Source organism: Hirundo rustica, chromosome 27 (assembly GCF_015227805.2).
Source record: "Hirundo rustica isolate bHirRus1 chromosome 27, bHirRus1.pri.v3, whole genome shotgun sequence".
Classification (NCBI taxonomy): Eukaryota; Metazoa; Chordata; class Aves; order Passeriformes; family Hirundinidae; genus Hirundo; species Hirundo rustica.
Window position 1 is genome coordinate 621,236 of NC_053476.1, and position 18,746 is coordinate 639,981.

Consider the following 18,746-nt stretch of genomic DNA (forward strand, 5'->3'; position numbering starts at 1 on the left):
TGGAACGGATGAGTGGAGTGGGGAGGAAGGGGAATCTTGGGGAAATAAAGGTGGAGGAGAAAAGATTTCAGTGGATAAAAGATCCTGTGTGTTAAGGCTGAGGAGAATCATGGAATGATTAAGGCTGCAAAAACCTCCAAATTCATCAAGTCCAACTTCAGACTGAATCCCACCATTCCCACTAAACCACATCATGAAGTGCCACATCTGTTGAGTTTTGGGCATTTCCAGGGGTTGGGGACTCCACCACTGCCCTGGGCAGTCTGCTCAGGCTTTAACCACTCTCCCAGTGAAGAAATTTTCCCCAAATCCAATCTGAATTCTGCTGGCACCACCCCAGGTGATTCCCTTGCCCAGTCACCTGTTACCTGTCCATGGGCTCCAGGGTCGGGAACTTTGCCTGGTCAGGCCCCAGTGAACAAACCCACTCTGAAATTCCCATCCCAGGGGTTGATGGGGCTTTTAAAGATCCCAAGGAATATTTGGAAATGTCAGCTGACACACGCAGGGCTCAGCACCCGCACTCAGCTTGGCACAATTCATTTGCTCATTAACATTCAATTAAACTGGTTTGGAACAACGCTGCTTAAAGAGCAGAGCTCAGGCTGAGAAGGTTGGGGCTGCTCAGCCTGGAGAAAGAAAAGTTGTGTGGGGTCCTCATGGCAAAATTCCAGTGTCTGGAGTGGTTACAGGGGAACGGGAAGTGGAATCTGCTTTGGGAACTGGAGTGATGGGGCCGGGGGAATGGGTTCACACTGAGAGAGAGGAAATTTAGGATGGGTACTGGGAAGGAATTCCTGGCTGAGGGTGCCCAGAGCAGCTGTGGCTGCCCCTGGATCCCTGGGAATGTTGGACATTGGGGCTTGGAGCAGCCTGGGACAGTGGGAGGTGTCCCTGCCAGGGGATGGAACCAAATGATCTTTACATTCCCTGCCAACCCAAACCTGTCTGGGATTCTGGGATTCTTTACACCACAAACTCTGAGAGGGAGCAGAGTGGAGCTGCCTTTACCATGACAGGCTTTTAGAAATCCAGAATGTTTGTGCTGAAAAGGAAATAGAATTTTAATCAAGAAACACCTTAAGTGGTTTGAAGCAGAAAATTCCAACACTCCGGATTTTTGATGGCTGGAATAAAACCTCTCCAATTTACTGATTTTTTTTTTTTTTCATTTATTTCTGGAGGGTTTCTGCTAAAAAATAGAAACATTTCCTTCCCACACATCCCATTCCCTGTAAAAGGAAGAGATCCCAGCCCCAGCTCAGCCAAAGGGCAAAGGCACAGCTTTACCAATTTATCTTCATCTTGTTTATCAATTAACCCCATTTTCCCAACCCCGGAATGCCATCCTAGGAACTCTCTGGGGCTGCTCAGCTCCTTTGCTCATTTACAGCAACACCCAGTCCTTTTCTCCCTGCCCAGAGGAAACCCTGAGGTCGAATTCAGATCATTTCTGTAATAAATAAAGCTGCAGGACCGGAGCCAGCCCCCTCAGTGCCAGCACAGATTTACATCACACCGGGCAGAATTGCAGTGACGTCTCTGCAGGAAGGAAAAGCACCAAACTTCCCTCCAGCAGCCGATTTCCTCATCCCCTCGTGCTCCCTGCGCTGCTCCAGGAGGACACAAACCCATTTGTCTGCCTTGGGACACATTTCCTGGCGTGTCCCTGTGGCAGCTCCAGAGTCACATGTGTAATAAAGGAGACTCAGCAGGGGGACAAGTGACACAGGAGGAGGAGCTTCTCTGGGTGGTGGCACTTCCAGACTGAAGGACTCGGGATCAAAAGGGCTGGAGCTGGTTGGAGGCAAGAAATATCCAAAATGTTTAAGGGTTTTAAGGCTGATTCCAAGCTAACTGGGTGGGGTTGGTGGGTGTGGGGGTGTGTGTGAAATAGGTCTTTACCAGAACTGGTTTCTCCTTTGCTGGAAATATTCTTTTCAAAAATTTGTACAAAATAGAGAACTGGTGCATCTGAAAATGGAGATATGGTTTGCTTTGGCTGACTTGTCACCAAAACTGTTGAGGCTTTGGGGGTCCTTGCTGAGGATGGGGGCTCCTGCACCCACTCTGATGGTCAGGAAGGATCTTTCCTGCAAGAGGAGCTCCCCTCCTTGGACATTTCCCCTGGGACCCATCAGTGACACAGAGACCCCTAAAACTTCACCTTTATCACTCAGTTCCGGAGAAATCGGAATGTGGGCAGGGAAAGGACGATTCAAACTGCAGCAATGTTCAGGCATTTAACAGAGCCATGGACTCCTGCTAAAGCTAAAACTCAAGCTAAAGCTCATCTCCAGCCACATTTCTCTATCCCCCCTTCATCCCTGTCCCCTCTGCTCACACCAGGGATGCTGTTCCCTGTCTCACCATCCACATTTGCAGGACATTCAAACAAAGGATCCTCAAACCCACCCAGAGCTGTGAGAGTGTAGCCCAGGGCAGATGGCTCCCTGAGATGTGGAGGGCAGAACCTCCCCAGACTCTGAAATTCCTCTGAGGGGCAGGAATCTCTCATGAGCTGCTGGTGTGGGAGCACCTGGAAAAGGTGGATCCTGCTCAGAATTCCTTGGGTCATCACACAGAGGATAAGAGGAGAAATCATGGAATCCCAGAGTGGTTTGGGTGGGAAGGGACCTTAATCCCACCCAGTGCCACCCCTGCCATGGCAGGGACACCTTCCACTGTCCCAGGCTGCTCCAGCCTGGCCTTGGGCACTGCCAGGGATCCAGGGGCAGCCACAGCTGCTCTGGGCACCCTGTGCCAGGCCCTGCCCACCCTGCCAGGGAACAATTCCTGATTCCCAATCTCCCACCCAGCCCTGCCCTGGGCACTGGAAGCCATTCCCTGTGTCCTGTCCCTCCAGCCCTTGTCCCCAGCCCCTCTCCAGCTCTCCTGGAGCCCCTTTAGGCCCTGGAAGGGCTCTGAGCTCTCCCTGGAGCTTCTCCTCTCCAGGAGAGCACCCCCAGCTCTCCCAGCCTGGCTCCAGAGCAGAGGTCTCCCATCCTCAGATCATCTTCCTCGCCCTGGCCATGCTCAGCAGCATCACAGCTCCTGTTCCCTGTGTCCATCTCCATTCCTGCATGATCTGGGCCACGGGGCCATGGATCCCATCCCCACCTGGCATTTGGGGCCATGGATCCCATCCCCACCTGGCATTTGGGGCCATGGATCCCATCCCCACCTGGCATTTGGGGCCATGGATCCCATTCCCACCTGGAATTCGGGGCCATGGATCCCATTCCCACCTGGAATTCGGGGCCATGGATCCCATTCCCACCTGAAATTTGGATCCATGGATCCCATCCCCACCTGGCATTCCTCCAGCTGGAAGATGGATGCCTGGTTCCTCTGTGCAGACAGAGTATGAGGGAACAGCTCCACTGTAAAATAAGAGTGGAATTACTGCGTGTCCATGGCTCACTGCTTTCCTGGGAAGAGCTGAAGTCTCCCAGTGTTTCCCGAGCCAGAGCCGTGGCTCCTGCCGGGAGCGAACCTGCTGGATTCCTGACCCGTGCAGAAATGATGGGGCCCTCCCCTCCGTGCATTGATTAGCACCGAGTTCATTAAGGAGTGGGAGAGCAGAGTGAGTGATCTCATCTGGCCCGGTAGCAGCTGAAGGGCTCCAATTCCATGGAATCGCTGCCTCTCCGTCAGCGCAGTTCCAGCTCCTCTCCTCCATCGCCTCTCCCGTGGCCGCGCCGGCGATGCGTGCCCGCTGCCGGGGCCAGGCAGGGACGGGGTTGTGCCGGTGACGATCCCGGGAGCAGTGACACATCCTGGCACCAATGAGCTCATCGGAGCAGAAATGAAACATTTCCCTTCCCCGCCTCCAGCCCTCGTCCCTGGGCCCCGCGGCGTCTGCGCCACGCCAGCGAATTCCCGGGAATCGGCTGAGCCCAGCACCAGGTCTGGTGTTTGCCTGGCAAGTCCCACCACCCAGCTGGAGTGTGGCACCTGAGAGCATCAACAGCGGGAGGCAGGGCACGGGCGGGCGGTGGGAATGCGGGGGGGTTTGGATGCCGCTCCTCCTGCTGCTCCTGGAGTGCGGCAGCTGCCGGCTTTAATTACAGAGATTAAAGGGAAAAGAGCCCTCGAGAAATGAGACATAAAACAGCGAGCTGGCCTCGCGCCGGGGAAACCGTCTGAGCTGGGCTGCGCCGGGAACGGGAAGGGGAATGGGAACGGGAACGGAATAGGAACGGGAATGGGAACGGGAAGGGGAATGGGAACGGGAAGGGGAATGGGAACGGAATAGGAATGGGAACGGGAGCGGGAACGGGAATGGAATAGGAATGGGAGCGGGAACGGGAATGGGAACGGAATAGGAACGGGAATGGGAACAGAACCGGGAAGGGGAATGGGAATGGGATTGGGAATGGCAACGGCAACGGGAATGGGAACAGGAGCGGGAATAGGAACAGGAACGGGAATGGGAACGGGAACGGGAATGGGAACGGGAGCGGGAATGGGAACAGGAATTGGAGCGGGAATAGGAACAGGAATTGGAATGGGAATGGGAGTGCCACAGGCAGGATCCTCCTGAGGGACACCAAGGGGACGACAGAGCTTCAGCAAAGAAAGGAAGCAAAGATAGAGGACAATCGAGTCCCAAGGGGAGGAGAGGCTGAGCCCAGCTCTGGCTGATCCCAGTTCCCGCTCCTCCTGCTGCCCCCAGGCTGAGAGCTGCAGTGGGGAAATGCTGCAGGAAGACACTGGGAAAGTCTCGGGACTGTGGAAGTGCTTTTGTCTGGCTGGAGTCCCCCCTCTGCTCCTTATCAACAATTAGAGCTGCTAATGAAGAGCTCATTTACTGGGATTTAACAGCGCCCTTTGTCCCCAGCGCTGCCGCTCAGCCCGCCCCTGTCCCCTCTGTCCCCTCTGTCCCCTCCCCTGACCCGCCAGGACTCTCTGGGCAGCGCAGGGCTGGACACAGCTCCCAGCCCGCTCCCAGCTCAGGCAGTGCCAGGGCTGGACACGGCTCCCACCCCGATCAGGAGCCTTTCTCACATTGTGGGAAGACAGAGAGCACAAAAGGAATCAATTTGTCAGAAAGCTCGTAATGAGCTGGTGCAGAGAGCTCAGCCAGGTGCTGATGACCTCCCGGGTTAATTAACCTGCAGCAGAAGCCCGTGTCTCCTTTTCACTCTCCTTGGCTTACGTTCGTCTCTCGCAGCCCCGCTGAGGCGCTGCTCCTCGTGTGACACCTCCAGGTGTCTCCTGCCTCCCCTGCTCTGCTGGCAGCGCCAGCGCCGGGCACCAGCGCCAGGAGCCGACCTCGCTCCGGAGCAAAGCTTCGGCTCTCATCTGGCACTGCTCCGTGATTGCAGCTGGCAGGAGCTCTCTGCCTCCAGCCCGCTGCCATCCCGGCTCCAGAGACAGACATCCCGGCTCCAGAGACATCCCGGCTCCAGAGACATCCCTGCTCCCAGAGACATCCCAGCTCCAGAGACATCCCGGCTCCAGAGAGATCCCTGCTCTCAGAGACATCCCTGCTCCAGAGACATCCCAGCCCACTGCCATCCCTGCTCCAGAGACATCCCAGCCCACTGCCATCCCTGCTCCCAGAGACATCCCAGCTCCAGAGATATCCCTGCTCTCAGAGACATCCCTGCTCCAGAGACATCCCAGCCCACTGCCATCCCTGCTCCAGAGACATCCCTGCTCCCAGAGACATCCCTGCTCCAGAGATATCCCAGCTCCAGAGACATCCCTGCTCCCAGAGACATCCCTGCTCCCAGAGACATCCCTGCTCCCAGAGACATCCCTGCTCTCAGAGACATCCCTGCTCCAGAGACATCCCAGCCCACTGCCATCCCTGCTCCAGAGACATCCCTGCTCCCAGAGACATCCCTGCTCCAGAGACATCCCAGCCCACTGCCATCCCTGCTCCAGAGATACCCCAGCTCGAGAGATATCCCTGCTCTTAGAGACATTCCTGCTCCAGAGACATCCCTGCTCCAGAGACATCCCTGCTCCCAGAGACATCCCTGCTCCCAGAGACATCCCTGCTCCCAGAGACATCCCTGCTCCCAGAGACATCCCAGCTCCAGAGATATCCCAGCTCCAAAGACATCCCAGCTCCAGGAACATCCCAGCCCACTGCAATCCCAGCTCCCAGAGATATCCCTGCTCTCAGAGATATCCCTGCTCCCAGAGACATCCCAGCTCCAGAGACATCCCAGCTCCAGACACATCCCTCCTCCCAGGAACATCCCAGCCCACTGCCATCCCAGCACCTGAGACATCCCAGTTCCAGGGCCATCCCGAATTCCAGGGACATCCCAGCCCCTGACTGCCAGGAAAGGGCCTCAGTGCCAGGCAGGGCAGTGTGGGATGGGGGAGAACGGAGCACACATGGCATGGCCTGGAATGGGAGAGCTGATGCCATGACAAGGAGACACTCCTGGAATGGGAACACTTCGGAGTTCTGGTGACATTTCAGCTCCCTCTGGAAAGAGGAGCCGGGGTTCAAACACTGAACCTGCAGGTGGAGCTTCCCTGTTATGTACAGATTATGGAACTTCCCTGTTATGGGAATATTTAGGTCCTTGTCAGGGCTAAGAAAGCAGGAATGGGAGCAGAGGGGAGAGCCCTTGGAGCTGGGAAAGGAGGGAAAGGGTCAAACTCCTGAGGTTCCTCTGGGCCCAGGCAGTGAGTCCTGGGCCTCTCCAGAGGATCCTCCAGCTCAGGTGACATTCCCACAGGGAGAGGCTGTGGAGCTGAGTGAACACAGCTCCCGAGGGTGGCACCTCTCTGCCAGGGATGGGGACTCCGCTATTTTTGAGCTGGAAGTGTGAGTGGAAATGGGGAAGGAGCTGCACTGAAAGAGGAGCAGAGTGGCACCAACCGCTCTCCGCTGACAATTTCAGTCTCAGCTCCCTCCTCCGCCCCTCTGGCACTGACTGAGAGCTTTCCATGGCTGGGAATTCCCGCTCCAGCTGATGCTTTGTTTGCACTGATACACCGAGCAGAATCAGCTCCTGTTCTTCCCCTTTCGCAGTGGGGAAGCAGGGACGAGTTCAGTGATCACAAACACGGTGGGGGAATTGTTGGGAGCAGGCACCACGTCCTTTTGTCTCCAGTGACAATCACAGCCACGGATCTGTCAGGTAAAGGATGTGGGCAGGTGATAGAAGGACACAGACAGGTGATAGAAGGACGTGGACAGGTGATAAAAGAACGTGGACAGGTGATAGAAGGACGTGGATAGGCACTAAAAGGACATGGCCAGGAGAGAAAAGGATGTGGCCAGGCAGAAAAGAACATGAACAGGTGATAAAAGAACATGAACAGGAGGTAAAATGGGAGCACCCCAATTCCCAGGGATGAAGCTGTGGACACTTCATCCAAAAAGGGTCCCCAGGCTGTGAGTGCAGCCATGAGCTGGATTTTGGGAGTGTGTTCTTGCTTCCCTGTTGAGCCAGGTTTTGGGAATGTGTTATTCCATTGCTGGGGGGCTCCATGGCACAGCAGGGATGGAAAGGGCAGAGCTCAGCCCCTGCTCCCCCACAAGCAGCTGCAGGAGCAGAGTTTCCCAGCACAGGGGCTTGAGGCTGCTCCAGAGCTGCTGCAGCAGCTGGACCAGGCCGTTCCCTTTGGGAAGCAGCTGGACCAGGCCGTTCCCTTTGGGAAGCAGCTGGACCAGGCCATTCCCTTTGGGAAGCAGCTGGACCAGGCCATTCCCTTTGGGAAGCAGCTGGACCAGGCCGTTCCCTTTGGGAAGCAGCTGGACCAGCCCATTCCCTTTGGGAAGCAGCTGGACCAGGCCATTCCCTTTGGGAAGTAGCTGGACCAGGCCGTTCCCTTTGGGAAGCAGCTGGACCAGCCCATTCCTTTGGGAAGCAGCTGGACCAGCCCATTCCCTTTGGGAAGCAGCTGGACCAGGCCATTCCTTTGGGAAGCAGCTGGACCAGGCCATTCCTTTGGGAAGCAGCTGGACCAGGCCATTCCTTTGGGAAGCAGCTGGACCAGGCCATTTCCTTTGGGAAGCAGCTGGACCAGCCCATTCCTTTGGGAAGAGGCTGGACCAGCCCATTCCTTTGGGAAGCAGCTGGACCAGGCCATTGCTTTGGGAAGCAGCTGGACCAGGCCATTCCCTTGGGAAGCAGCTGGACCAGGCCATTCCCTTGGGAAGCAGCTGGACCAGGCCATTCCTTTGGGAAGCAGCTGGACCAGCCCATTCCTTTGGGAAGAGGCTGGACCAGCCCATTCCTTTGGGAAGAGGCTGGACCAGGCCATTTCCTTTGGGAAGCAGCTGGACCAGGCCATTCCCTTTGGGAAGCAGCTGGACCAGGCCATTCCCTTTGGGAAGCAGCTGGACCAGGCTATTCCTTTGGGAAGAGGCTGGACCAGCCCATTCCCGTTGGGAAGCAGCTGGACCAGCCCATTCCCTTTGGGAAGCAGCTGGACCAGCCCATTCCCTTTGGGAAGCAGCTGAACCAGGCCATTCCTTTGGGAAGCAGCTGGACCAGCCCATTCCTTTGGGAAGCAGCTGGACCAGCCCATTCCCTTGGGAAGCAGCTGGACCAGGCCATTCCCTTTGGGAAGCAGCTGGACCAGGCCGTTCCCTTGGGAAGCAGCTGGACCAGGCCATTCCTTTGGGAAGCAGCTGGACCAGGCCGTTCCCTTGGGAAGCAGCTGGACCAGGCCATTCCTTTGGGAAGCAGCTGGACCAGGCCATTCCCTTTGGGAAGCAGCTGGACCAGCCCATTCCCTTTGGGAAGCAGCTGGACCAGGCCATTCCCTTTGGGAAGCAGCTGGACCAGCCCATTCCTTTGGGAAGCAGCTGGACCAGCCCATTCCTTTGGGAAGCAGCTGGACCAGCCCATTCCCTTTGGGAAGCAGCTGGACCAGGCCGTTCCCTTGGGAAGCAGCTGGACCAGGCCATTCCTTTGGGAAGCAGCTGGACCAGGCCATTCCCTTTGGGAAGCAGCTGGACCAGCCCATTCCCTTTGGGAAGCAGCTGGACCAGGCCATTCCCTTTGGGAAGCAGCTGGACCAGGCCATTCCCTTTGGGAAGCAGCTGGACCAGGCCGTTCCCGTTGGGTAAGGATGGAGAAAGGAGGTCCAGCCGTGCCCTCTCCCTGCCCTCCCCAAGCCCCAGGTGCTGCTCTCCCAGCTGGCGCTTCCCAGCTCCCCTCCCTGCTGCCCTCGCTCTGGAAGGGTTGGATGTCAGGAGCTCAGGCTTTGTTAAACCTGCCCAGTTCCATCAGATCCCACGGACTGCCGGGGTTTTCCTCCCAGCCGGGACAATGGGATTTTTGAGCAGAGCAGTGCAGTTTTCTCCTGCAGGACACTGAGCTGCCCCAGTTCCACTCAGAACCTGCCAGGGCTGTGTCTGAGGCAAAGTCAGACCCTGAAAATCCTTGAAAGGTTTGTGCAGCTCAGAAAGCCAGGACTCAGCGCTGGACGCAGGAGCTGGAATTTGCTTTCAGCTTAACACACACACACACACACAAAAAAAAAATCACCTAAAAGAGGCTCTGGGTGACTGTGAAAAATGAACATTCCTGAAATGTTCTTCACATAATAAAAAAACCATCAGTAAAGCCAAGGGAAGTCAGTGACAGGAGACACCAACAACCCATCGCTTGGGATTGCACTGGAACATTTATTTGTCATTAGCAAGCAGACACTAATGATAATATTAATAATATTGTCATTTTGCTTGGATAAAAGGGTGGCACTAGATGGGCTTTGAAGTCCTTTCCAACCTAAACCAGTCTGGGATTCTGGGATCCTGTGGCTCCTCCAGGACCCCTCCCAGCCTCGGATGTGTTGAAGATCTGGAATCTCCCAGCTTCCCTGCTGAAGATCTCCTGGGGATTTTGGCTCCATTCTCCAACAATGGGAAGAACTGTTGAAGCCCCAGGTGTGGGGGAAGGCCTGGCCAATCTGAAGGAATAAGTGATGGAATAAAATCCTTTTCCCAGCAGTGTTGTCAAGTCCAAACATCCAGGACTCCATCACACAACTCCTTCCCAGGATTGTCACCCTCCACCAGCCCTGATTCCTGGAAAAATTTTGCTTCTCTGCAGCTGAGGGAAAGAGCCTGAAACCACCTCCCCGAGAGCCACCTGGGATGTTCTGCATCCCCCAAAACTTCAGAGCCTCTTTCTCCAAGATCTGGAGCTTGCCTTTTAAGTGGAAAATTTGCCAGATCCTCCCTTGTAACTGATTTGGGGAGTTTGGGAGCTGGAGGGGAGGTGTTATTTTTAAGTTTTATCGGCAGTGCTGAAGTTACTGAGCTGGAAGCTGAATCTCATCACATGCCTTGGAGTCTTGAAACTTTCATAAAAATAGAGCTCAACTCCCAGTGCCACCTGCAGAGGTGAGCTCAGACTGCAGCAATTGGCTCAGGAAGGCTCCTCCTCAGTCCCTAAAAGTTCTTTTTCTGCCAGCTTTAAGCATCCCTGAATACCAGAGCCGACCAATTAATATCGAGCTGTCAGTGTTGTTTGTTGGTCATTGAATCCATTCTTTTTCTAAGGAACATAAAGTGGATAAGGAGTGTAATGTAGCCTTGGAATGCTGTCATTGTCCCGCTCTGGATATGAGCAATATGTGATAAATCCATGTCCTGGGATGCTCCTGTGACCCTGAACTGATGAGAGGAGGGGAGGCCTGGCCTGAGCCACATCCTCTGCGATCTGGAGCTCTCCAGGGTCTTCTGGTTTGGAAAATCCTCCCTCTCCAAGGCTGGAACTGGATCTTGCGTGCGTTTTCTGGCTCCCATGGCTGAGCTGAGCCCCTGAGGAGCGGGGAGGAGGCAGAGCAGGGCCTGGGTGGGAGAGGGGCAGCCCTGGGTGTCACCCCAGTGTCCCAGCCCTGCCCTGCTCCTGGCCTGACGTGGCCTCTGCAGCTCTGGCTGGCCCCGTGTCACCCCTGCCACCCCTGTTCCCCTGGCACACGGCACAGCTGGGACCCGGGAGGCTGCTCCAATTCCTCAGGAACTCGGGAAAGGGGGGCAGAGAAACACCAGGGAAAGCAGGAGGGAGAGAAGATGAAAGCTGGCACTTCTCTCTCGAGGCAAGGCAAGAAATAAACCTGGGTCCTCCTCCTTCCCTGCCCCCTTTTTTTATGAATTACCATATTTGTTTTCCTTCTCGGCCTAGGAAATGGGTTTTTGCCCAAAATGGATCATGTGCTCCTTCCTTTCTGGCTGACAGCTCCTGAAGGGAGCACGGAGCTTTTCCTTTCTGCTCCAGCATGTCCATCATTGAAGCCTGGCTGGAACTCAAGCCCAGGCTCAGGCAGGGCTCCTGCACTGAGTCCCAGAATTTCCATGGACCTGCTTCAGGCTCTTTAGAACAGGGCTGGGAAAAAGGCAGTGGTAACTTTAGTGGGGAGAGCTGCATTTAGGAGAGCTGGATTTATCCAGGTCCTAAAACACCGGATTGGGAGTTACTTCTGAAAAGGGGATGGTGCTGCTTGCTTTTCTCAGGTGTCTGAGGAAGAGTTGTGGCAAAAAAGGACGTGGAGCTGCTGGAGTGACTCCAGAGGAGGCCATGGAGCTGCTCCAAGGGCTGGAGCCCCTCTGGAGCCAGGCTGGGAGAACAAGGGGTGCTCCCCTGGAGAGGAGAAGCTCCAGGGAGAGCTCAGAGCCCTTCCAGGGCCTAAAGGGGCTCCAGGAGAGCTGGAGAGGGGCTGGGGACAAGGGCTGGAGGGACAGGACACAGGGAATGGCTTCCAGTGCCCAGGGCAGGGCTGGGTGGGAGATTGGGAATCAGGAATTGTTCCCTGGCAGGGTGGGCAGGGCCTGGCACAGGGTGCCCAGAGCAGCTGTGGCTGCCCCTGGATCCCTGGCAGTGCCCAAGGCCAGGTTGGAGCAGCCTGGGACAGTGGGAGGTGTCCCTGCCATGGCAGGGGTGGCACTGGGTGGGATTTAAGGTCCCTTCCCACCTAAAGCTTTCCAGGATTCTGTCAAAGGAGCATCTGGGGAAGTTTGGGGCTCTGCCAGTGACCGAGTGTCCCAGGCCAGCCCTGTGTGTGACAGAGTTTGTTCTCTGTGTTTAAATTCTCTGTCCCAGCCCTGCCTCACCTGCAGCAGCGGCTCTCCAGGTCTGATGCAGGAGGACGAGGAGAGCTTCAGTAAATCAGGATGGAATAAGAAAAGCAACAGGATCCTGAAGAGAAACTGCTCTGAAGGGAGGAGCTGCTGGAGCTCGAGCAGCTCCTGAAGTGCCCCTTTGATGTCCCTCTGACCACAAATTCAGCCCCTTAAATTTTAGAGCCTCCATTTCCTTTGTTGACTGGAGATAAATGTGAGCTCTTGCTTTGGGATGCTGGGGCCAAGGTTCCCAGAGGCAGGAGTCAGGAAGAACCGAGCCCCATGGGTTCCAGACCATGACAAGTCCTCCAAGGAAAAGTGTCCTGGACCCTCCCAAATCCCCCTCCCCTGGAACTGCCTCTGCCAGGGCTGGTCCAGCTGGCTCCGACCACATTCCCTGGCAGCAAACTCACAACTCTGGGACTAAAAATAGCAGAGCCTCGGAGCTTCTTCCCAGAGAAAGCAGATAAGAAAACCAACATGGGGATGGAATGAGTGAAGGGCTGAGCATTCCCAAAAGTCTCCGTTTCCCGTGTTCTGAAATCGAGGCGACATTTCTGAGCCTGATCCCAATAGTGATGTGTGCAGCGACATTTGTTCAGTGCTCACAGTTAACACCTTCCAATCGATGCAAGGAAATGCAGCTGGGGTTTTATTGTGCTCAGGGTTTGTATTGGGAGAAGAATTGGAATTTTCTCTTTTATTCCTTGCCTCAGAAAATTTAAGGGAGTGACTCTTGAATGGAGCACGGCAGGGGCAGGTGAGGGATGAGGCAAAGGCAGGAACCATCATTGGCAAAGGTTTTATTGCACATCCTGGGAATTTTTTTTTCCCCTGCCCCTCCCCACCCCCCCCTCCCCCCAGATTGTTTCCACAGACCAAGAGAGTTAAACCCATAACAGGGAAACTACAGTTTGGGAATTGAGAATTATTGAGAGAAAGAAAAATGGGAAAATCCCTGAGCTTGGCTGAAAAAAAACTGCGTGAGGTGGTCCCATTCCTCCAAGTAGCTATTCCCTGACTCAGCTCAGGGAACGGGCAGGAAACCAACCCAGAAATAAAATAAAATACAACAATGGGAACATAAAAATAAATCCACAGAATCCCAGACTGGTTTGGGTCAGAAGGGACCTTAAAGATCACCCCATTCCAGTCCTGGTGCCAGGGCTGGGAACAATCCTGGCTTACCTGGCTGCTCTGGCTTAGCCTTGGAGTGGGGCCCTGGTTTCACAGTGACATGGGCAGCAGCGCTGTCAATTCCTGCTGCAAACCCCTCCAGAGGAACCTCTGGCCTTTCTCATCAGGGCTCAGGGCGGTTGCCTGAAAAATTCACCACCTGTCCATTAATTCCCTGTATTTCCCCCAGTTCAGCCATGAGCTCCTGCCTCTGGAGCTCTCCAAAGCCCAGCTGCTGAACCTGAGCTGCAGCTGCCCCTGGGCTGGAATTCCTGCCCTGGGGAATGGTGCTGGAGGGAGCCCAAGTGGGAGCGTGGGCAGAGCGGGGGATATAAAGCTCTGCCTCTCCAGAGCCTCCCCAGGGAGCTGTCCAGGCCGACAGGGCCTCATTTTTCAAACTCCCTGGAAATAAAAACGGACTTTGTTGCTTTGTTTGCTCATCAAAAAGCTGAGCCTGGTTCTGCTGACTTTGGGATCAGCTCTCTGAGAGCTGAGGTTCATGTTCAGACTGCTAAAATCAGTTCCTCAGCTCAGTTTTAATCTGGAATTTAAGTTGTGCTAAGAGGACGGGACTGGCTGAGCCCAGCCTGAGTCCAGCCTTTTCCCAGTCCATTCACCATCCAGGCAGGGAGACTTCAGTGCCAGGGAGTCCTGGAATGGGAATGGGATCCAGGGTATTTCAGATGCAGTTCTTGTTTGCCAAAACCTGCTTTTCCATGCCCAGAATATTTGTAGGAAAGATAAGGAAAGGTCATCACAGCCCCCGTGTCCCTTCCTTGGCCTGAGCCTGGCTCCCACCAGGGGCAGACACTGCTGGGAATGGCTCAGCCAGGATCAGGGGATTTGGGATCCATCCCTGGGGACTGAGAGCACAGCAAAGCAGCAACGTTTGCACAGCCCATTGTGCTTCCTTATTAATGGAAATGTGACAAGTGGGGAAAAAATCCACAGATTTCAGAGCCAGGGCTTTCCAGGCAGGGAGAAGCAGCAATTCCAACCTTTGGATTTATAATGTCAGGATGAATCAGATGCCTGAGCCTGGCTGCTCCCTTTGTCTGGCAGTTTCAATGTCTGCACATTGTCAGCCTTGGACAGGGCCTGACTTTGGGAAGGCAGAAGAAAGGGGCTGGGAAGGGCCCTTAGATCCCCAAAGTCTGGGAGCAGTGGGAGCTGCTCGGCTCCTCCTGGCAGGGGATCCCAGCTTGGCTTTTGATTTTCCTTTTCTCTCGGTGAAGAGAAGCCTTTTCCATGTGCCCTGTGCTGGGCTGATGCTCAGGGCCAGGCTGGGGGACGCTGAGCTTGTCCCCAGAGCAGCCCCAGCTCCCTCCCTGCAGCCCAAGCCAGGCTCCTGCCTTTCCACCCCGGTTCCCCTGCTGCAGGGCTCCTGTCCCGGCACAGCCTGGCCTGAGCTGCCAGGGCTGCCTGGAGCCTTTATGTGCCTCCGGGCAGCTTGGTCAGACATCCAGCACATCCCTTGGATGCGGAGCCAGGGAGGATCCCGGGGATCATCCCGGAGCTTTTCTGTTGGGGCAAGCAGAGCTCTCCCTCTCTGCTGTTCGCAGCCTCGTAGCCATAGAAACGACGGGAATTTATAGGCACCACACGGCGCCTTTGGCTGCGGCTCCAGCGGAGCAGCGGTGCCGGGGCCCAGCCGCGCCCGTCCTCGCAGCGTGGCGCGGGCCTGTCCCCGGGGCTCTGCGGGACATCACAGGAGTCAGCCTTGGGCACAGCAGCAGCTCCCCTGGGAACTCAGCAGCCGGGTTTGGAGGCCTTTGGAGGGGGGAGCTGAGGGGGCACCGTGGTGACATCCAGGAATGGGCACAACTGTCACAACACAGCAATCTCTGACGGATTGGCACCATCACTGCCGGGACAGGAACATCTGCTCCTCACCAGATGGCCCTGGGAGAGACAGGATGGGGTTTGGAGCGTCCTGGTCTGGTGGAAAATGTCCCTTCCCATGGGATGAGGTGGCACCGGCTGGGCTTTGGGGTCCCTTCCCACCCAAACCATCCTGGGATTCTGTAGTTCCATGGAAATCCACTCAACCTGGGACCCCCGTCCATTTGTACGGCACCCCAGTCCAAAGGTCTGGTTCCGAATATCTCCACATGCAAATGGGCTCTCTGTGATCCAGTTGGAATCTTCCTTCTGGAGAAGGAACAGGGATTTGGAACCAATGTACAGCATAAGACTCTAAAATTAAACTTGTCTGTGAAGTGAGTGGAGTTCAAAGCCAGGACAGACCAGAGAACCCCAAGTGAACCTGAAACTTTGGAAATAGAAAACAAGCTTTGGATTTTCCCATGTTTTTCCAGGAAGGCACCAGCTCCTCCTGTGTTCTTTAGTCTCTGTAAGAAAAACCCTGAAGTCAAAACCCAAATAACTCTGAACAAAAAGACAAAACTGCACAGTGAGAGAAGGGTGGGAGGAAACATTTCACCAGCAGCTCTGCTCAAAACAAAGAGGGTTTTCAGCTCCTTGATCACAGGGAGGATGTGAATAAAGGAATTAAAGCTGTGGATATTTTCTGTGATCACACAACTCCAGGAGAGCTGCTGAAGTTCTTGGGAGATGCAGAAAGCAGCTGAGAAATGTCAAAGCAATGAAGGCATTTCAGGAGTGGCTGTTCCAAGGAAGTGACAACAAAGGCTTAGTCCAGAAACACTGACTCTGTGCTGAGCTGGATCAGGAGTGACAAGGAAAGGGGAAATTAAAAGATAATAACGAGACACCTGCTTTTTCCAATGCCTGGGAATCGTTTGGACATCGTTGGGATCACAGGGCAGGAGCCAACCCTGAGCCTGTGCTCACTGCCAGTCAGGAATCCCCTCAGAGGGACCTCAAACCCACCCAGTGCCACCTCTGCCATGGCAGGGACACCTCCCACTGTCCCAGGGAGCTCCAAACACCATCCAGCCTGGCCTGGGACGCTGCCGGGGATGCGCCGTCAGAGTCAGGAGAAACAGAGTGTGAGTGCACGCTTTGGGCAGTTCCTGAGCTGTTCCTCACTAAGCTGGGGAGAAGGGGATGATCCCTTTTTATTTATCATTGTTTTATGCCTTGAATTAAAAACTAAAACAATCATAAAAAGTGTGGTCACATCCCATCTCCAGCTGATTTTCCTGGGATTTTCTGTCCCTGAGCCACTGCTGTCCCTCAGTCCCTCTACACCGTTTCGACCTCTCAGGCACAAATCCCCTCACCCTAAAGCAGACCATTACCTTGGATAAGGTGACCTTGAAAGGGAGATTTTTTTTCTGGTTGAAGAGTTTCTCCCCATCCTCCAATCCCAAACCAGGAGCTGGGATGGAGAGGGATCCATAGATAATTTCTCCAGGATCAGAGGCTGTTGTAATCAGTGCAAAGCTGGGGTTAGGCCTTTCCCAAGGGAATTGCTTTTCCCTCTCAGACCCAGCTCTGTCCCATTGCACCCTTTGGATTTTGGGATCAGCTCTCAGTGTTCACTGCTTTGCTTCCTGCACAGGGAGAGGATGTGGGGATTAAACTTGGTTTGGGGATAAGAAAGCAACCAGGAAAGCAGGGATGGGGTTTGGAGAGCAGGATGGGATCTGGAGAGCAGGGATGGGGTCTGGAGAGCAGGGATGGGGTCTGGAGAGCAGGGATGGGGTCTGGAGAGCAGGGATGGGGTCTGGAGAGCAGGGATGGGGTCTGGAGAGCAGGGCTGGGGTCTGAAGAGCAGGGATTGGGTTTGGAGAGCAGGGCTGGGTTTGGAGAGCAGGGCTGGGGTCTGGAGAGCAGGGCTGGGGTTTGGAGAGCAGGGATGGGGTCTGGAGAGCAGGGATGGGGTCTGGAGAGCAGGGCTGGGTTTGGAGAGCAGGGATGGGATCTGGAGAGCAGGGATGGGGTCTGGAGAGCAGGGCTGGGATCTGGAGAGCAGGGATTCGGTTTGGAGAGCAGGGATGGGGTCTGGAGAGCAGGGATTGGGTTTGGAGAGCAGGGATTCGGTTTGGAGAGCAGGGATGGGGTCTGGAGAGCAGGGCTGGGGTTTGGAGAGCAGGGCTGGGTTTGGAGAGCAGGGCTGGGGTCTGGAGAGCAGGGCTGGGGTTTGGAGAGCAGGGATGGGGTCTGGAGAGCAGGGCTGGGTTTGGAGAGCAGAGATGGGGTCTGAAGAGCAGGGATTGGGTTTGGAGAGCAGGGATTGGGTTTGGAGAACAGGGCTGGGGTTTGGAGAGCAGGGCTGGGATCTGGAGAGCAGAGATGGGGTTTGGGGAACAGGGCTGGGATCTGGAGAGCAGAGATGGGGTTTGCAGAGCTCGGCCACCAGAGGCCACTTCACCTCTCCACATTTTGCATCTTAGGGCTGAAATATGGATTTTGACTCCTGAATTTCAATCTGGGCTCTGGGGAGGGCAGCAGCTTAGGCAGGGATGTGTTTTCCAGTGGCTCCATGCTTCCAGGAGAGGCTGGAAACAGCCAGGGCTGTCTGGCACTCATAGCTCCCGTGGATGTCTGGGACAGGATTTGTCCCAAAGCATCGACTCGGAGTGTGGCCAGCTCTGCTCCTCCATGGAATGCTGTGGGCAGCAGGCTCAGAGGTGGTGCTGCCCCTCTGCCCCCTCTGGGTCCCACCGGGGCTCCGGCATCCAGCTCAGACCCCTCGGGACAGGAGGGACGTGGAGCTGTGGGAGAGAGTCCATGGGAGGCTCCAGGATGATCAGAGGATGGAGCAGCTCTGCTGGGGGAAAGGCTGGGAGAGCTGGGATAGTTCACCTGGAGAGGAGGAGGATCCAAGGGAGACCTTCCAGAGCCTAAAGGGGCTCCAGGAGAGGTGGAGAGGGGTTGGGGACAAGGGCTGGAGGGACAGGACACAGGGAATGGCTTCCAGTGCCCAGGGCAGGGCTGGATGGGAGATTGGGAATCAGGAATTGTTCCCTGGCAGGGTGGGCAGGGCCTGGCACAGGGTGCCCAGAGCAGCTGGGGCTGCCCCTGGATCCCTGGCAGTGCCCAAGGCCAGGCTGGAGCAACCTGGGACAGTGGGAGGTGTCCCTGCCATGGCAGGGGTGGGAATGGGTGGGATTTGAGTTCCCCTCCACCCAGACCATCCTGGGATTCCATTACACGATCTCTGCTGTTCTTTTCACACTTCCCTGCTCAGATCCTGCCTCAGAAGCTTTTCCAAGCTATTAAAAATTCAAGGTCAGTCCCTTCCAGGCCATGCTGATGACGGGATTTGCAAATTCCAGTCCTTGGGGATCTCTTTTCCTCACTCACCATTGGGCTGTGGCTGAATCCAGATGTTCGGCAATCTCCAAATTCCTCAGCTCATTAACTGGCATCAAATCTGACCTGGGAATTTCTGCTGCAACCTCATTTCTCTGCCCTGAGATCAGGGACAGGCATTTGAAAACCATCAAGGTTCTTCTTGCAGTGCTTGAGTGTGACGAATAATAATAATAATAATAATAGTTATTATTATCATCATCATCATCATCATCATGATTGCAGTGCTGAGGGAGGAATCCCCTCCCGAGGCTGTGGAGCAGATCATGGAGCA

At 55.3% G+C, this 18,746-nt stretch overlaps 2 protein-coding genes across 5 annotated transcripts in view; one reads left to right on the forward strand and one right to left on the reverse strand.

Moving 5' to 3' along the window:
* Positions 1–18,746, forward strand: part of ASIC2 (acid sensing ion channel subunit 2) — a 421,610-nt gene that overhangs the window by 263,859 nt on the left and 139,005 nt on the right. The window lies entirely within an intron of this gene.
* Positions 1,096–3,859, reverse strand: LOC120763665 (uncharacterized). Of its 3 annotated transcripts, none has more exons than XR_005704116.1 (4): positions 3,497–3,859; positions 3,313–3,383; positions 1,906–1,974; positions 1,096–1,797 (listed from the first exon to the last, which is right to left on the reverse strand). XR_005704116.1 is itself a non-coding variant. In XM_040087117.1 (4 exons), the coding sequence occupies exons 1-4, from the start codon at positions 3,796–3,798 to the stop codon at positions 1,509–1,511; spliced, it is 786 nt and encodes a 261-aa protein (XP_039943051.1). In that variant the 5' UTR covers positions 3,799–3,859; the 3' UTR covers positions 1,096–1,508. The 3 variants fall into 3 exon arrangements, 1 of the variants encoding a protein (XP_039943051.1); XM_040087117.1 differs by lacking the exon at positions 1,906–1,974 and adding an exon at positions 2,416–2,539; XR_005704115.1 differs by lacking the exon at positions 1,906–1,974.

Bases quoted from the DNA above. Each gene is read 5' to 3' on its own strand.
- LOC120763665 (XM_040087117.1), bottom strand. From the start codon at position 3,798: ATGAGCTCATTGGTGCCAGGATGTGTCACTGCTCCCGGGATCGTCACC. The intron at 3,384-3,496 runs GTTCGCTCCCGG...CTTATTTTACAG, and splicing joins ACGGGTCAGGAATCCAGCAG to TGGAGCTGTTCCCTCATACT. The intron at 2,540-3,312 runs GTGGGGATGGGA...CACCTTTTCCAG, and splicing joins TCCAGCTGGAGGAATGCCAG to GTGCTCCCACACCAGCAGCT.